This window comes from Eulemur rufifrons, chromosome 30, assembly GCF_041146395.1.
Source record: "Eulemur rufifrons isolate Redbay chromosome 30, OSU_ERuf_1, whole genome shotgun sequence".
Lineage (NCBI taxonomy): Eukaryota > Metazoa > Chordata > Mammalia > Primates > Lemuridae > Eulemur > Eulemur rufifrons.
In genome coordinates, this window is record NC_091012.1 from 136,277,065 (window position 1) to 136,289,502 (window position 12,438).

General features: G+C 38.5%; 1 protein-coding gene across 1 annotated transcript in view; it reads left to right on the forward strand.

Annotated features, from left to right (window-relative positions):
- The window catches only part of ARHGAP6 (Rho GTPase activating protein 6), a 476,144-nt gene that overhangs the window by 407,963 nt on the left and 55,743 nt on the right, over nucleotides 1–12,438 (forward strand). Inside the window, exon 3 of the mRNA XM_069463487.1 lies at nucleotides 8,970–9,041. Within this exon, the coding sequence (XP_069319588.1) occupies nucleotides 8,970–9,041 (72 nt within the window). The remainder of the gene's footprint in view (nucleotides 1–8,969; nucleotides 9,042–12,438) is intronic.

The window sequence follows — 12,438 nt, forward strand, 5'->3', positions numbered from 1 at the left end:
AGATCCCTGCTTTGGCTTCCCTTCTAAATCTCTGGGATTCACCCCAGGATAACTCTTAGACCAGAGGATTGCACTGGTCCCACTAGTTTCCCTTTCCTGGGGTAGCTACATCCCTTTTTCTATCAGAGCTGCTCTCTCTTCCAGTTTTGGGAGATGGACTTTGAATATCGAGCAGGCAACTCAAAGTAGAAAGGACAATTCTGAATTCATTCCACTGGGGGTGGCAATGGCAGGAACTGGATCTTACATCCAGCCCAAGTTGTCCTGGGACATGATTTTGACTGGGGTTTTGGTTTCCCAGCTCCCATCAGTCCCAATCTGTTTTCCAATGTGAACTTACTGAGCCAGTTTAATTTCTATTGATGAGATTAATCACTACAAAGAACCAAACATGGAGTACAGGGTACAATGAATGGCTCCCAAGTGCCAGGGGCCATTAATATTATTATTACTTCTTTAAGAAATCCCCTGTTCCAAACTAGAAATAAAATATCTGATTTGGTCTTTTTATTGACTTATTTTGGGGAGCTCTATGGCTTGACAGCCCTCAAAAGGGGAAGTATACAAGATGAAGGAATGAATTTTAGTTTTAGTAAAGGATAAAACATAGTATTAGTAAACATTTTTACAGGATATCTACAGATTGTATAATTCACCTAATTCATGTCATATATGCGTATATAAATATGTTATATTTTATTTTAAAAACTATATTTTGGTTTATCAGAATAGGCATGGGAGCTTAAAAAATAAGCATATCTCTATACTAATCACTGTTCTTGGATGCAAATGAAAAATACTAAGTCTGGATAACCTAAGCAGAAGAAGGATTTAGAGAACCTAAGATCTAGAAAGAATCTTAAGACAATCTTATCAGGCACCTATGAAAACATCACCAGGGCCATAAAAACAAATCTAGTCTAGCCTCTTAGCTGTCCACTCCCTTTCCAGCAAACATGCTCATCAGAAGGGCAGACATAATGGATGTTTTATGTAGGCTTAGGCACATGTTTTCTTTCAGATCAGGGAGATGCAAATAAGAGATTATTTCACTAGTTTCAGCCTAGCTTGTGAGTCACCTCCCTTCTTGTCATAAAGTTGAACTCCCAATTCTGTGAAGCACTTCAGTGAACATCGCAGGCAGGCCTCCATTTTCTCATGGGCTTGACAAATGAGTTTCCAACCTTTGCTTGAATACATCTGGTATCTGGTGCCTGGGAGAAAGGCTTTTTTTTAAAAAAAAAATTATTTTGGATTAAGTTTAGATTTACAGAAAAGTTACAAAGATAGTACAGAGTTCGCTTGTGTCCCTCACCCAGTTGGCCCTAATGTCAATCTTATATTACCTTGGTACACTTATCACAGCTAAGAAACCAACATTGGTGCATTACTATCAACAAAACTATAGACTTTTATTCAGATTTCACCAGTTTTCCCAATAATGTCCTTTTTCGGTTCCAGGACCCCATCCGTGATACAACATTGCATTTAGCTTGGCATCTTTTCTTTTTATTTTTTTCAAATAAACGTTTCTCCTCTCACACAACTTCTTCAAATAGCTTAGCTTGATTGTTCTGATTCAGGAGCTCTTGTGAGATTTCAGTCAAGCACAGATGGTCTGTAGTCATTTGAGGGCTTGACCAGGGCTGGAGGATCAGTTTCCAGGCTCCCTCATGTGGCTATTGGCTGGAGACTTCAGTTCCTCACCCCTTGGCCCTTTGCATAGGGTTGCTTATGACCTGGCTTCCCCCAGGGTGAGGCATGAAAAGCAGAGAGTACAATCAAGATGGAAGGCACAGTGAACAGTGTTTTCTTTTGTTTTGTTTTGTTCTTTAAGCAGCTCATTCCATTGGTAAATAGTTCCATTTGCTGGCAAAGGTGTCTTCCTGTAATATCTTCCTGAATCCTTGTTCTGGCCCATGGAGGGCTAGCCAGTAAGTCTCTTCATCCACCATGTTTAGTCCTCTAAATAAAAGGTGTCTCCTGAGTCTTCCCTGAATGCTGAACAGCGTCCATTCATACAACTGTTCACCATCAGATGCTGTCTCACAGCTGATCTTTCCTCCCAAAGGAGAAAAAAAACCACTTCATACAAAGAAATAGAAGGTTATTTACTCAAGGAACTTCCTTTATTCCCCCATCTGTAGTCTTAAGAATTTGGTAGAAACATAACTATAAGCAAACTCCTATTTATAAATTGAAAAAAATGGCTATTGTGCCAAAAATTCAACCTGATATATAAAGGCTTAATAATTTGTAAACATTGTTATATTGTTTGGTTTACAAAAGAAACTGGGATTGGGTAAAAATGGAGCATTGGGACAAGTGGGAAAATGTGCATGTGTTGTTCACATTTATGTGGTTTGGGCTCATGGCTGCTCTCTAGGTAGAGTTATGCATGGATGTTCTCAGCTAGAGTGATTTTGGCCCCAGGGGGACATTTGGTGATGTACAGAGACATTATTGGTTGTCACAACAGGGGCGAGGGGGCTCTGACATCTAGTAGATTGAGGCCAGGGGTACTGTTAAATATCCTACAAAGCACAGAACAGTTCCTCACAGCCAAGAGTTATCTGGCCCTAAATGTCACTAGTGCCCAGGCTGAGAAACCCTGGCATAGATTACATGCAGTTTCTAAAGGGCACTTCCCATTCTGCTACCCAAGTGTCTCTTTTTATATCATTTTTTCCTCACTTTTTCACTGAGCTTCCCTCATTGCCTATGAATTCCTTTGGTTTGCTTTCTGTGAGAGTCTATTTTTCTGGTCCAAGTAAATAGTGAGGCAGCTGTGGCTGGGGAAACAAGGGGGATGGTGCCAAAAAGCATTCCTTCAAACTTTTCTCAGCAGGATTTTTTTTTTTTTTAAGATTTGAGCAAGCTAGAACCTTCCTTTTAAATTTGGGCGGGGTTGCAATCTCCAAGGCCTTCCAGGTAATATAAATGGGTGCAGTGGCCCAGGGGTAGGTGCCTAGGCTTCCCTGAGGGTGCCTGTGAGGAATGTGGGACCCAGTGCTGCCAGCTCTTCTGCCTTTCTCAAGAGGCTGGAAATCTAGATAGGTATGTGAACTTGCCAAGATTTTGCATTAGGGCTTAACTTTTTATAAATCATCGTGTGGGCTAAACACCACTCAAATAGTGGCGGGCTGGATATGGCTGTCTTGCACCCCCCAGGGTTGTTCTTTGACTGTGTTTGTAACAGCACCAGAGAAAGGCTTTGTCCCCAGCAGACATTTAGTAATTCTTTTTTTGTCTTCATTTCATATCCCAGTGCATGTGATTTCTTCTTCTTTCCAGTGATGTAATCTTTATTGAGCTCTGCAAATGAAGGGATTTAAAAGGGCTCAAATGTTGATGCCATGTCCAACATCCAGGTGCACCTGTGAATGGAGGCTGTCTACACCCATTTCCTGTGACTACCTCGCTGAGAAACAAGCCTTGGTGCCTTCTTGCCCATCAATCACCAAGGCTTCTGGGAGGGCAGAGTCTAACTGAACCTCACAAATGGATGTCCATTATTTTATAAATACCTCTGAGATAGGAGAGTCCTGAACCATCTCTCATGCTGCAGAGGCAAAGTGACCTTAAAGAAAGGACTTCTGGCTTCTTGTCATAGGCGTCTGGGTTCTGCTCTCAGCCACACCTCTCAAGACAGAGCTGTGCTTACTGGAAAGAGCTGGAATTTAGCTTTGAATCCCAGCCCCACCACCTACCAGTTCTGTGATTTTTGGGAGAATTTGCTTTAATTCTCTATTTTCAGTTCCTTCAACTGTGAAATGAATAAATCAAAAGGCTACCTCAGTGGATTGTGTGTTGATGTGTATTACATAATATGATATAAATATAATATTTAATATCATATAAAAATGGCTTACACCAGTCCCAGTGCAAATTTAGAGCTTAAAAATTGTTAGTTTCTTGTTGCCCTCCCTTTCTAACTCTGCATTGCCTTGGGCATGTCAGTCCATATATCTGGCTCTCACTGTCACATCCCTCAAATAGGCACCACATTTCCTTCACTACAGCATAGATAGAGGTTAAGAGCACCAGCTTTGATGTTGGATAGTCCTGTGTGCAAGTTCTGTATCTACCACATCCCAATTTCTGCCCATGGATGAGTTACTTAAACCTCTCCTAACCTCAGTCTCCTTAGCTATAAAATGGAAAGAATAATAGCATGGGCTTCATAGAGCTGCTGTGAAGATGTAATAAGGTTGCACATACTAAGCACTTAGTTTATAGTACTTGCTCAATAAACACTAACTAGTCATTACTACTATGTGCCTGTGTCACAAGGAAGTTGTGGTGGTCAGATGAAATCCTAGGCATTCAGATATTTAGAACTTTCTTCTGCAGGACTTTCGTGCTGAGTTTTCAGCCCCATTTAGTTAATGTAACCTTTATGTTGGTGCCGTTCTGTAAAAATAATGAAATCTTTTGTTGTCATTATTTTTATTGAGGAATAACATACATATAGCAATGTACATAAATATGCATTGCACAGAAATAGCTTGATGGGTTTTTAATACGTATATATCATGTAACTATCAATCAGATCAAGATATAGAACATTCTCAGCACCCCAGAAGGATCCTTCATGCCCCCTTTCAGGTAATATTTAGTCTCCAAATATTACTTTTCCTTCCGTGACCAAAATAAATCTTTCCTGGGGCAATATTTTTATTATTATCTCTAGAATTAAATAAGTAAAAATTTTAAAATACTGTTTTATAAGAACCATTCTCTGATTATGATCATCTTAAAATAAGAAAGTGTGTACTCCATTGTTCCCGAGTTCTCTCAGAACCCAAAATCTCCATCTGACTTCCTGGCCTTGGACAGTGCCACAACGTTGTCAGGTCATGCTCTGCCCTATGCTATTCACTTGGGGAAATACAAAAGCCTAGGACGTGTGGTTCTGCCCTCAGAGAGCTTCTAGTCTAGCTGGAGAAACAAACAAAACCTTACAATGGAAAACCACTTCCAAAAGCAAATGAGTCCATGAAAAGCATGTATTCTTAGAGGAGCAATCTCCTGTTTTCTTGTTCTTGACCCTCCTGAAGATCCCATTTGATATTGGTCTTTCCTAAGAGGATGCCCAGATTAACCAAACCCCACACTAATGGGTCCTTTGCTTTGGGGTCACTAGGATGTGGAAGGCTTGCTGTCTCACCATCTGCTGATGTGTTTTGTGTGTCTATGAGGTCTCCCACATAGGATATGGTCTCCTCTGGGCACATTAATGAGGACTTCCACCATGCCCAGTGAAAGGGAGATGCATGGAGGCCAATCTGTATGTGCTTGTTCTAAGATGTCTTTGATCAGGACATGTTGCCCAAGTTCTTCCTACAGGTTACTGTTGTCTGTAAGATAATGCACATACAGGGCGCAGTTAGCAAGCACACATGCGCTCGTCACCATTTACACCATAAAAACATTTCTGTGTAGTACTGATAGTTGGCCACTTGCATTTCTTTAAAAAACACAGTGGCATTTATCACACTTATTGCCATCCAAGGAACTGGTTGAACGTAAACTTTTCTGTATGATTGCAAGTGCATAAGCCACTTGAGCAGATTTTCTGTGTTCTATGGGGAAAAAAAGATGAGATGTTTTATTCTTCAAAAACTGGAAACTCCATGGCAAACCACCAGTTTATTGCAAGAAAGAGAGATAGAGTGAGCAGCTTTCATTATGCAGCTCTGGTCATTTTCCTGAGGATTTTAAAAGAGCAAATGGAAAGCTAAAGCAATGCATCATTTTTTTTTTCACGTTATTGCACATCATCCATCATTTTGTATAGTTGCCTATTAATAACATTCACCTCTATCTAATTAAGTGAAAAAAGATAATATTTGTTCTAGGTTAGTTAAGCATTTTTTAAACTATAGATCAGCATTCACAAATATCACACTTCGCCTATAAGCAGACTTCAAGATATTGTTTTGAGTTTTGGAGTTTAAAGTTCATATTATCCTTGTGGGACTGTGTAAACTCTCATACTGCTGGGAACATAAATGAACAAAACTGCTTTGAAAAGTTTGATGTTACCTAATAAAACCTAAGATTGTATACATGTCGACCAAGCAATGCAGCTTTTACATATATACTTTGTTGCGATGGTTCTCAGACTTTAGTGAGCACCAGAATCCTCTGTAGGGTGTGTTCAAACACTTATTGCCAGGTGCCACCCTGGAGTTCCAGATTCAGTGGGTCTGGCATGCGGCTATAGGGAATTTGCATCTCTAATAGGTTCCCAGGCTATACTGATGCTATTGGTCCCAGAACCACACGTTCAGAGCCCCTGTTTTAGGGAAACTCTTATACATGTATGCAGTATGGACATGAGAAGAAAATTTTTCAAAAATGTTATTTCTAGTAACCCCAAGCTAGAAACAACTCAAATTTCCATCAACAGTTCAATGGGAAAATTAACTGTGGCATGGTCATACAAAAAAGGGAAAACATTATATAGCAGGCAAAAGAAATGATCCACAGCTCCCTGCCTCAACAGGATGAATCTCAGGAAGTGCTGGTGAACAAAATAAGTGAGACAAGAAAGAGTATCCACAGTGTGATTCCATTTACATACATCCCAAAACAGGAAAAAACAAAACCATATTTTATAAATGCATTCATAGACGGTAAAACTATAAATAAAAGTTGATAATTGATTATTGCAAAAGTCAGACCAGTAATTACCTGGGCTGAGGAGGAGGAAGGCACACAGGTGGTTGTTTGGGTACTAGCAATAGTCTACAACCTAACTTGGCTGTTGGATATGTTGGAGTTGGACTTCTAATTATTATTTAAATTGTACATTTATATTTATACACATCTACATATGCTACATCCCATAATTTTAAAAAAATCAAGAATCATTCTATCTTAAAAGAAAATGTCCCCTATCCTGTATGTATTCTAGCTCTTTGACAACTTGTTTGAATTTTAGGATCTGCCCACTAGTTACGAAAAATACATCTCTTAAGCTTTAATATATGATTTCATTATTCTGTGGACCAACTATTTAAATGAAGGAATTAGAGAATTTTTAAAAAATAAAACTTTGTTACTGTCAAATGCATTTGATGATATGAACTAGCAATCAACCAAGTCTTACAAAGTAAAATACCTGTCAGTCCTATTTGGAGAACAAACTAGAATTGTGTGCAGTTAATATGTTTATTGTCTGTGCACATATAATATGTCATGGTAGGCCCTATAGTTAGATCCTCTTTTAGACATTGAAGACCTGGACATATATGTGATGGAAGAGATTCATGATCCTTTGCTACATTACAACTTATTTACATAATTTTCCCTATAAAAATTGCATGACTGCAAGGGTGAAGACCTTTATAAACTACTTTCATTTTGGGGGAGGAGAATCTTTTTTTTTTTTTTTTGAAACAGAGTCTTGCTCTGTTGTCCGGACTAGAGTGCACTGGTGTCATCACAGCCCACTGCAACCTCAAACTCCTGGGCTAAAGCCATCCTCCTTCCTCAGCCTCCAGAGTAGCTGGAAATTCAGGCATGTGACACAAGGCCTGGCTAATTTTTCTACTTTTTGTAGAGATATGGTCTCACTCTTGCTCAGGTTGGTCTCGAACTCCTGGCCTCAAGCGATCTTCCCACCTCAGCCTCAAAGTGCTGGGATTATAGGTGTGAGCCATTGCACCTGGCCTAGGAGAGTCATTTTTTTAAAAAAATCTTTGAAAAGGAGGAGGGATGAGGGATTTAATATGCCTGTTGATCATATTGTGATGTTCTTTTGCCTCCAAAAATTTAGAGAGGAGGAGTTGGGAACATCTGCAACTTCATGAGGATCCCAGGAATGCTCATTTCTGTTTCAGAATGCTTATTCTGTCTTTTCCTGATATCATAGTCTTGCTTTTAAATTTTGTTGGCCTGAATCTCTTTCTTTACTACATATTTAGTAAAATTGTATGAAAGAATTGTATAAAAAACAATTCTTAATCCTCTTATTCACCATACATTTCCTCATGACATGGGCTGTATGTCGCCTATTTGATCACAGTGTAGATTCTGGATTCACACCTCCCACATATTAGGTTGACAGCTGCATAATCTTGAAACACATTCTGGCAATGATGAATGCCAATATTTTATGATGACATCCCAGGAATTCAATTGCAGCTGCCCACTGATATGAGTGGTATCTTTATTATTTGGTGAGTTAAACAGACATATTAAGTACATTTGTTGCAAATACCAGATGCTAAAAGAATATGTTCCTTACTTATTATAGTGAAAAATTAGAAACAACCCAAATGGCCATCAATGGGGGAATGGTTAATTAATTTATGGTACAGCCATACCATGGAATACTATGCAAGCTCCGACAAGAAAGTAGCCTGACATATGTCAGGCTCCCTATTAGGTACTTTATATTCATCCTTTTATTTATTTCTCACAACAACCCTATGAACTTCCCATTTTATAGATGAGGACACTAAGACATGTCCAAAGTCACATATTTAGTAAGTGGTGCAGCAATAGTTAAACCTGAGTTCTATGAACCCCCAAACCCATTTCCTTATCCAGTTATACTCTACTAGCTCATAATGTCAAAAGTATATGTACCATTAACTCTCCTCTCATGGAGATTTGGTTCAAGATGGACATTGAGTTGCATAACCATGGAGAATAGGAAGAGACTTATGTAATAGTAAAAGCAAACATATCTAAATGTCAAAGTTAGATTACTTCCAAAGGAGGTCAATTTCCTATACTTTCCATGAATGAAAGAAAATTTAAGAGCATGCACAAAGATTCTGATTATATGTGCTCTCCAAATCAGATATGTTTATGTATTCTCAGAGCTGGTACTCTGTCAAATTATCAGTGAAGTAAGAGAAAAGCCATATTTCTGCTAAAATGTAATTATTAATAATGTAAAATATCACTCATATGTTTGTTTTCATAGATTCTTATTCTTTTCATATTTACAGATGGACAGAAGAGAAAGAAATCTTTGAGAAAGAAACTGGATTCACTAGGAAAGGAGAAAAACAAAGACAGAGGTAAAGGATTAAGTAACTAAAGCAAATGCATCTTTCATGGAGCATAATTGTTGAATTTGGTGGGGTTTTTGAACTGCATAGATATACGTGGTTCAACTCTATTACGTAAACTGAATTTCTACAATGGAATGTCATTAAGGGCTGTTTTGGTCTACTCTTCTGTATTTGAGTAGCCCTATACTGAATTGATGAATTCAGCTGGTTTGAGCAGAGTGTGACCTTGGCCAAGTTTATGGTTCCAGTTATGATTCTGGCCAATCAGTTATGCATAAATAGGACCTGGGTCGAGTAGCCATGGACAGCATCTCTAACTCTAACCAGCTGTCTGGCAAACCCAGACAGGCAGGGCTAGTTGAATGAGAAAGAGTTTGGATTTTCTTACCATGACTACTGGAAAGAAACAGTTTCATCCTCATGGGTTACTGAAGATGAGCCATTCTCAGCATTTTTATGTTAGATCATAGCATGCTTATTGTTTGGCCATATGTTTGGGGAGTCATTGACTCTTACACTGTTTTGTGTCCTCTTCTATGTCTATTTAGAGAACTGACACTTTAGCCACTCTGAGGTATTTGTGGTCATTTTTAACTAATATTCTCTGAGACCATTGACACAGTCCACTTTCTTGTGGCTTGCTTTTATAGTCCTTTATGAAATGATTGCTGAATGGTGTGGTCATATGTGTTTATTTTCACTTTATGTGACATAGTGAATGAGCGTTGAATGAGGACAGCCATATGTCTTGCCTTGGAGTTCTTTTACATAATGGTTGAATCTCTGCTTGAAAGGTAATGGAAGGCAATGAGACCAAGGGTATTAAAAATAATTGCATTTTGATCAGTATTGGAAAAAACCTATTTCACACCATTGATCTCGGTCTTTACACGCAGAACTTGAACTGTGCCTAAAGGGTCATGACATTTGGTTCTTTGGACTAAGGGAGATAAGGAATTCTAAAGAATGGAAAACCATTGTTTTGCTTCCCTTACAGCAGGGTTTCTCAACCTTGGTACTATTGGTATTTTAGACTGGATAATTCTTTGTGGTGGGGGCTGCCCTGTACATTGTGGTGAGATGTTTAGCAGCATCCCTGGCCTCTACTCACTAGATGTCAGTAGCACCACCTTCAACCAAAATATATTCAGACAGTTCAAAGGTTTCCCTTAAATTGGAGAAAAGAAAGTGAAAGTGTCAGTGATCCCTACCTCTGACTGCACAATAGAATCACTTGTGGAACATTTAAAAATTCCAAGACTCCCACCCAAGGGAGTCTGAGTCCATTGGTCTGCAAGGGTACTTTGAGCATGGGAATTTTTATGAGCTTCTAATGTGCAACTTCTAGGATGAGAACTCTGGTCCATATTAACCAGATACCCACCAGGGCATGTCCTATCACAGCGGAATCTGTTGCTGGAATAAGGAAGTCAAAGGATTGTCCAGCAACCTATCATTGTCTAATAAATTGTGTTATATTTAATTGGTTTTGTTCTTGCCCTTATTTTTCTAATGACCTGAATATTATTAGCCAACATTGCTTTTGTAAACTAGAATTTTTGCTCATTCTATTCCTGCAGTTGAGCATTGTTACCTCTCTTGATTAGAATAATTCTCCATGTGTATAGAGTATATTAAAGGGATCACTCAGGTTGGTATAAGTAATGTATTATCTTTTAAAGTTGTTTTTTCCTAGGATGATTATATTGATATTAGGATTTAAATACTTAGAATATAATGTAAGCATCAGGTGATTTTTCAGAAAGTGTCCATTTGGGCTAGACTAAGCAGAATGAGCATTTTTCAGGAGATAGATGTTTGCATTACCTCAATAGGAGAAGAAGATGTATGTGTGCTTGCTTATATTATGTACAAAACAGCAGAAGAAATAATGCACATGAATAGGGAAGGAAGGGCCAATACACACTGAGCCATTATATATTTTTCAGACCAAATCATATTTACATAAGCTCAGTGAAAATTTCAGTGTTCTGTACTGCCTCACAGGGAGCTAAATGGGGAAAGGAAGGCAGGTTCTGGTGGTTCCAAATAAAAGACACATTACCCTTCCAACTAAGGGGAGAAATATCAGGCTTTGTGGAAAAAGAGGTTGGTTTTGTCAAGAGTAGATTTGATGTTTTAAAACAAGGTATCCTAAGCTTAAGTGAAGACCAATTCTCGGGCATCTTTTCTGAACATAAAGCCCTGTCCATGTCAACACTGGGAGTCATCACATGGATGTCCTGAGAACCAGGGTGTGAGGGGGTGGGGTGCTGCTCTGGCACAGTTGTAATCAGTTCACGTTATTTCCTTCCAGATGAGTATTAGCATTTGGGTTTGTAACAGCTGCACATGTGAAAAATGATCATTATTTGACTCCAAGAGTAAAAGAAGAAAAACAGGAAACTCTAAATGATCTCTTGGGTTAGGTCATCTAAAAATAAATAGGAACAGCCTTTTAGAATTGAATTGCTCTCCCAATAAAGAGTGAATCATAAATGTTTGATATGTCACCATATTAATTGATTTCATCAGAATGAATCAAGCCCTGTATGTGTTATTTAATTGCTTTGATATGTCTTGATATAATATGTAGCATATCATGTGACACTCCTGTGTCCCTCCTGTCACTGAGGTAATGCCCATATGACTTTTGATTTCCACATGGAAACTCATTCAAGATTGACACTGGTTTGGAAAATATATTTTCATGCAGAATAGTTCTAAGTCCTTAATTTCTCTTAGTTAAATTTCTTGGCAACCAGAGGTGTTTTTAAAACTTTCAGAACTTCAGAAAATTTCCTTCTTATGTCAAAAAGAAATTAGTTTGGGGGGAAATAACAAAAATAACTGCTTTGTTCCAGTTAATGTGTTTCTTGATCCAAGTGCATGAAGAATAGGTTTTACTGTGACATAACTCTGGGAGATAGGTCCCTCCCCCAAGGACATTTTCAGATCATGTCATATATTTGGCAACATAAAACTTAGGATAGTTCAGTTCTTACACCTTTGTTTATGTTGAAATCATATTGTGCCATGTTTTATTGCTCCTCACTGTCTAAGTATGTCACTCATTGTGAACTGTGAAGTAACATGATATACGAAAAGCTGATACAACTTTTACATTTGCCCCATATTAAATAGCAGCAGAAAAATCGAGTTATCACTTATCACTACGTAGAAATTCACAAAGAACTTATATTGAATGCTGTCATTGAGTGCTAGTAGTAGAGAAGAGAGAACCAGGGGGAGTATGGTTTCAGGAAAAGGTAGGAAGGAACCAGCTCCCATAGGACTGTGTGGGCCACAACATGGTTTTTGGTCTACATGCTGAGAGGAGCACTGACACACCATCAGTGCATACTAAAGAGGGAGTGATTTAAGGGTGCATTTAAACAGATTG